Source organism: Capsicum annuum, chromosome 4 (assembly GCF_002878395.1).
Source record: "Capsicum annuum cultivar UCD-10X-F1 chromosome 4, UCD10Xv1.1, whole genome shotgun sequence".
NCBI classification, from domain to species: Eukaryota; Viridiplantae; Streptophyta; class Magnoliopsida; order Solanales; family Solanaceae; genus Capsicum; species Capsicum annuum.
In genome coordinates, this window is record NC_061114.1 from 225,467,933 (window position 1) to 225,475,217 (window position 7,285).

The 7,285-nt window shown below is 27.9% G+C and overlaps 1 protein-coding gene across 1 annotated transcript in view; it reads right to left on the minus strand.

Moving 5' to 3' along the window:
* Nucleotides 1-1,320, minus strand: part of LOC107867016 (deoxyuridine 5'-triphosphate nucleotidohydrolase) — a 6,682-nt gene extending 5,362 nt beyond the window's left edge. The window contains exon 1 of the mRNA XM_016713096.2: nt 939-1,320. Coding sequence (XP_016568582.1) covers nt 939-1,108 — 170 coding nt within the window. The 5' untranslated portion in view covers nt 1,109-1,320. The remainder of the gene's footprint in view (nt 1-938) is intronic.
* Nucleotides 1,321-7,285: the final 5,965 nt, after the last annotated feature.

The window sequence follows — 7,285 nt, forward strand, 5'->3', positions numbered from 1 at the left end:
TCAAACTTCAGTTACTTTTGTGAGTATTCTCCCATCAAATAACTACAAATGTCTAATGGGTATGTTAGTAAAATATACGAGGTATGAGCAATAACTATAGCATTTCCGCGAACCTGTAGCTAACACACTGGATCAGCCACTGCACCTGACCAACCTACTCAATCTGTCAATCACACTGTTCATCTAACTTACACTGATAGACCTCTTCTAAGTCGGAATTAGGAGCATAAATCTATTCATGTTCGATTTTACTCTATGTTATTGTTAGCACATTTATGTATATGTTCTTCTAATCTAAGTTATCTACTTCCTCGAGGACCGAAAGCCAGGGGTGGATGCAGCTTAGCTTGTTGGTATTGGGTTCACATGCACCCAGTACTAACGATGCAAGTCGATAACAAATAGTAAATATGAATCCATAATACTAAAAATATAATTGACTCAATATTAAAAAATTAAAGATTGAACTCATAAAACTTAGACCGACATCAAACAAAAAAGCAAGTGTAGTGGCTATAGCCACATTGACCCAACAGCCTGAGTACACAACAACAACATACTCAGTGTATTCTCACATAGTGGGGTCTGGGGAGGGTAGAGTGTAAGCAAACCATACCACTACCTAAGATGAAATAGAGAGGTTGTTTCCAATAGACCCCCAGATTAGAATCGATAACGGTATAACAAACTCAAAAGATAAGTGTATATAAAGCCTCAATACAACAACAATTATTGTAATTAATTAATCTATGGAGTAGTATTACAGTCAAGAAGCTAATACTGTACTAAATTTGCCAAGTTGTTCTTGACTCTACAAAAATGTTGCCACACCCATGTCGGATCCTCCAAAAATGCACTACTTAGAATGATCCGACGTGCACCAAATAACATTTTTAAAGAGTTCGAACAACATAGCTTTTAACTTGTTGCAACTATACCTGAAAAGATCATAAGCAGCAGAATGAGGGAACATTCTTTTAGGCAAAGTGGCCTTGTCTGATAATCTTCTTACATTCAAGATTGGTATATAACTCTTAATGACTTCACAAATATCAACTGATCCATTTTGTACTGCAAAATTTGTCAACTTTTTTTCCTCTGCCATCATCAATTAATTAGATCACAACACCAGAAAATTGTTTACAATTTCAGTGTACAGATCAATGGTCAATTTAAACTAATCCCTGATTACTTTTTTTTAAATAACAAAAAACAACTCTATAATATATTTAAAGGAAAGGACATTGACTAATCTCGCAATAACGTCAACGGATTGTAGTTGATGGATGAATTATTGCGGTGTTAGTTGAAAGATTGTCCTTTTCTCTTTTCTATAAAAATAAATGAAATTTTTTATTTATTTTCTTATGTTAAATACATAAATGAAAATATTTAATTATTTTTAAAGTATTTGTATACTCTTTTTGTTCCTTATTACTCGTCACATTTTTCTTTTTTAAAAGTCAAACAATATGAACTTTGATAAATATTTTTAAAATTCTTTTTTCATTATATTAATATGAGAAAAATTGCAACTTTTAAAGTTGTATATGTTTTAAAAATAAAACAATAATTAAAATATAATTTAATTAAAATATTCTTATTTATTATTCATCCTTTTTTTATGCTTCTCTTTTTCGCTATATTAATATCTCTCTATATTGATTACTAAAGATAAAAATGTAAACAAACTACTTGTGAATTGACAAGTACTCGTTCTGTTCGTTTTTACTTGTCCACTTTTTTATTTTAAAATTTTAAACAATATTTGTCTTAGTTTATAAAATTAATGAATATTTTACCTATTTCTATCCATTTTATCTTAGTATTATAGACAATTCATTATCTAATTAATGTATTTTCCAGATCATTAAGTTTATTATATTTAAAAGGCAATATTTGTACAATTACCCCTATCATTTATTGTTTCTTAATCTTTGTGTCAATAGAAAAGTGGACAAGTAAAAATAGACGGAAAGAGTATAAAAAAAATATTTTTAATAAGAATCACAATTAATTAGGAACAAAGAGTGTAGTTCATAGAAAATTTCAACATTTCCGTGTTCTAGGTATAGGCATTATAAATGTTATACAATGTCAAATTAAGTTAATTTATAGTAAATTAATTTGATAACATATAAAGTATATTACTAACATGATACAAGTATCACTCTTATGTTGCAGCACAGTCACTTATTATATAACCCTATTCTTGATGCTTGCAGATCCTTGATAAGAAGAATGGGAGGTCCGCAGGTTCATCACAGCTATAGAGAGCAAAATCGAGTTGCGGATACCTTGGCAAACGAAGGAGTAAGACAGAACCAGTTTGCAAACTGTATATTTTTGAATGCCCCCACCTTTTGTAGCCCGTGGTGTTTGGACGAATAAAATAGGAACTTGTTATCGTAGGGACGTATCTTCATCTGTAGCACCTACTGGGCTTAACCCATCAGTTTTTGTAATTGAGCCGGACTAGGCTCATGAACTTTGTTTTCTCTTAATCTATGCATATCTTCTTCATTAAAAAAAAGGAAAAGGATCTAATATACCCTTCAACTATTGAAAATGGTACACAAATACCCTCCTTCCACCTTTAGGCTCAAAAATATCCTTTCATCCATCTATTTAGCTCAAAAATACCCTTAATGTATTAGAAATGACTAAAAAATGTCCTTCTTCCTCTATTGGTTCAAAAATACCCCTCCATCCACCTATTTGGATAAAAAATGCCCTTAACATTAAATTTAAGTCAAAAATTGTCTCCTCCTTTATATTACATTATTTTTTTTGGTTTCACGTAGGGGTATTTTTTTTAATTACAATTTTTTAATTATGATATTATATATTTTTTGGTGGAATAGATATGCATTAATTAGTATATTATTTTTTTGGTTTCACGTAGTGGTGGGCTTTTTTTGGTTACAATCTATTTTATTATATTATTATTTTAGGGTTTTTTCAATTACAACTTTTTATTATTATATTATTTTTGAATTTTTTTAATTATAAGTTTTTATTATTATATAGTTTTTGTGGGTTTTACGTCAGGGGTGGGTTTTTTGTTTTAATTATTATTTTTTTAGTTTTAGGTTGGTACCAAGTTATCAAGTAATTTATGGTACATCATAATAGTTATATTTATGGTAATTTTTGTTTTTTTCAAGAAATGTATTTTTTCTATTTTAGGACTCTTAATTTCCTTCCATATATTTTAGGACTCTTAATTTTCCTATATGTTTCGGGTTTCATATATATATATATATTAGGACTCTTAATTCCATTCTATATATTTATTTAATAAAATAAAAATTAAAGGAAAAAGATTAAATGATTTTATCTATTGTAAAGTCTTCTAAGGGAGAATGTTTTTTTTAAAAAGATTTTTCTTTTGGTTTCACGTAGGGATATTTTTTTAATTACATTTTAATATATATAAGGAAAAAGATTAAATGATTTTATCTATTGTAAAGTTTTTTAAGGGAGAATGTTTTTTTAAAAAAAGTTATTATTATCTTTTTTTATTTTACTTAGGGGTATTTTTTTAATTACATTTTAATATATATATATATATATATATATGTTTGTATCATTACTATTTTTATGATTTCATGTTGGAGAAGGATAGAAGTGTAAATATTATGCATTCTTACCTAAATTAAATAAAGACTTAAATTACTTTCAAGTTTTTTTTTTTTTATATAAAAAGTTCAAAACCTAAAAAGAACTAAAAATCTTCAAAATTTTACCTAAAATATATTTTCTAATATTTGAGCACAGATAGATAATCATTAACTATGAAAGTATTTGCCCTTTGCTAATTATCATATTTAAGGAATTCTTTTCTAATTTTGCACTTAAACATTAATTAATTCTTTTAAATTTTTATATATAACTAAAAAAATTAGTGAAAAGAGGACCATTAAATTGTGAATGAATTTGAGTCTAATTACATGTGGACCAATAAAAATAATGTCATGTATTTAATTTAAATAAAATTATATTTCACATCAGAATTTGTTAAAAGGAGGAGACATTTTTTGACTTAAATTTAATGTTAAGGGCATTTTTGATCCAAATAGGTGGATGGAGGGGTATTTTTGAACCAATGGAGGAAGAATGACATTTTTGAGTCATTTCTAATACATTAAGGGTATTTTTGAATCAAATAGATGGATGAAAGGGTATTTTTAAACCTAAAGGTGGAAGGAGGGTATTTGTATATCATTTTCAATAGTTGAAGGGTACATTAGACCCTTTCCCGTTTTAAAAAAAAAAAAGTTAAATTTTCAATTTCTTGGCATTAATTAGGTATATAAATAAACTAAAATGTTTAAATTTGGTTGTTATTAAAATTTTGAGATGGGCACAGGAGAAAGATAAGCTTAAGGGGTGTAAATCATTGCAGCCTTCAATTCTCAACAGAATATATCTGGTGGATATTTTCCACCTATATTTTGATAGACAAAATGATTTAATATTCGTATTAATAATAAGTATCAAGTATTTCATAAAAATAATCAAAAACATGAGCAAATTAACTCAATCGCACAACTATTACAAAAGAAAATGGACAGGGAGGAGAAAAAAAGGACTACTACAAAAAAAATAGAAATAGTGAACAACAAAATTATGCTTGAATTTCAAATGATGTTAATGGCTAACGTCTCCATATCCTAAACCTTGAGGTACCTAGCCCCTAAATCTATAAAATTTGATTTTTAGTTTAGTATTTGATATTCGATTTGAGATTTGAGATTCGATTAATTTAAATTTGTATTAGAAAATTCTAAAAAATATCTATCAATGGCGATTTTATACTCAGAGCTCGAACCTAATACATCTGCTGAAGAAAAAATGAACGAATACTTACCACTTAATCACAATCTTTAATAATATTATACTTTTTCATTTTAACACAAATGAAAGATTGTTTTCAAGAAGAAAAGATAAAAATAAGATCACAATATTATAATGGGTGACGCATTAAATTAAATTGAGATTTGTGAAAAATTGTTTAAGATTGCAAACTTAATTTTGGGAGACGAAAGATCAAAAAAGAAAATATTGAAAATTTGAAACTGAAGGTCCCTGACTACCGTGGAAGTCATATGCATTTTCAATCCTTTTTTTTTTTTCATTTGGTGTTTGGTATCCATATTGGAGTTCGACTAATCCAGATTCGTGCCGCGTAGGGCCTCATTTGGGGGAAGCGCTCCCTACCAAAGATTTTTTTATACTTAGGGCTCGAATCCGAGATATCTGGTTAAGGGAAGAGCAGCTCAATCCACTGCACCACATCCTTTGATAGTATATGTATTTTCAATCTAATTGCATTGTTAGGCTGAGATCTTATTATTGCACAACGTTCGTGCTAACACGGGCTTTATATATATTATTTTATTTATCTCAATTTATGCAATACAGATAGAATTTGAATTGCCAATTATAATTTTATATGCTTTTTAAAATAATTTAAGTTGTTGACTGTTTTAATTTATTATGTGTTTTGTAATTTTAAATAATATATGTTGCTCCCTTTATATCAATTTATGTGGTGTTGATACAATTTTGTGAGTCAACTAAATTATGTATATATTCTAAATATTTTAAATTGTTAATTATTGTAATTTATAGTATTTTTTATTCTGTCATGATATAAGTTGCACCGATAAAATTTTGAGAGCTGAATAGAACTTTTAGCTATTTTTTATAAATATTTTAACTTGTTAATTATTCTGATTTATAATAATTTTTACGTAATTATCAAATAATATAATTACTTCCTCTGTCCCAGGTTATGAGACTTTGATACAATTTCGAGAGTCAACTAAATTTTATATATATCTTTTAAATATTTTAAATTGTTAATTATTGTGATTTGTAGTACTTTTTCTTTTGTCCCAATTTATGTGGCATCGATAAAATAATGAGGTCCATAAAATTTCTACATGTCTTTTAAATATTTTAAATTAGTAATTATTGTGATACGTATCACTTAATTTTTATTATATATACAAAATTTTAAAATAAAATAAATAAATTAAAATGAATAAAATATAAAAGAAATTATTCAAGTAGGCAGTTTTTATATAAAATACAATATTTGATAGTATGTTGTGTTTACCTCTCACAAAATTAAGTTTTATAATTTTAAATATTTTATTAGTTTCTTTTAACTTGACACATATTGACTCAACTCAAATGTCAAGAAAATATTCATTAGAAATGTATTTTATTAAATTGATTTTATTATTATATTTTAAAATTTTAAATTTAAAATATTTGTATTTCTGTATAAGACAAAATTAATAAATCATAAGCAGGATCTTGTCAGGCAGGGTAAGCCGCGACGTCTGCCAGAGTAGTTTTCAAATATCGGATTAAGCCATAGTCGGAATACCGAACCAAAGCACCAACCGAAATATAAAAGAATTTTTGAATAACTTACTGACTATATGGAAGAATTAATCCCTTTACCCGAACAAGGGGTCTGACGGATATTTAATATACTTATGTTGAACTCATTTGTCTAGAAGTTCTGACTGTGCAAAAAGTCGTCCAATTTTTCTCCATCTTTTACGGACTAAAGAGGCACAACTTACTAGACGTAGTCACTACGACAAAGCAACATAAGCAATATTAAACGCGACTGTACCACCATTTCGGAACCAAGTCAATAAACTATAGAAAATTTTCTATATATTTTGATAGAGTCTGAATTTTTCATAGTTACTGAGTAAGAGAAGTTAGATCTCTGGCATAGGTATGAAAGGTTTTTAGCCGAACATAGTCACGGCTGGAAGGGAAGAAGAAGTATTAAAAGTAAGTCAGAAGAAAAAGAAATAAATACCTTAACAGTGGCCGGATGCAGGGCCGGAATAGTTGTTAATCGGCGGCTATCAACCTTTTATTCAAACCTTGAAATAATTACAAAAGAAGAATGAAGGAGAAGTTCAGGCGTAGAGAGAGAAAGAAAGAAAATAAAATTTCTAACTTATGCCTCCTTAACAAATGAGGCAACTATATATAAAGAAAAAAAAATACCTGCGCATAGTATTATGGGTCCCATATTCAGGTCCCTGCGCATAGTATTTTTACTGTTTTAAATAGTAGAATGGTCCCACATTTGGGTCCTATACATATGAGATAAACATAGTGAAAACATCTAATGTTTTAACAAATGTTCTGATCACATCTTGTCTTTTCTTTTTAGCTGGTAGAGTAATGCCTCTGTTTTTTCGACTTCTCCTTCGTCAAGAATATTTTCTGGATAAAGTAGTTG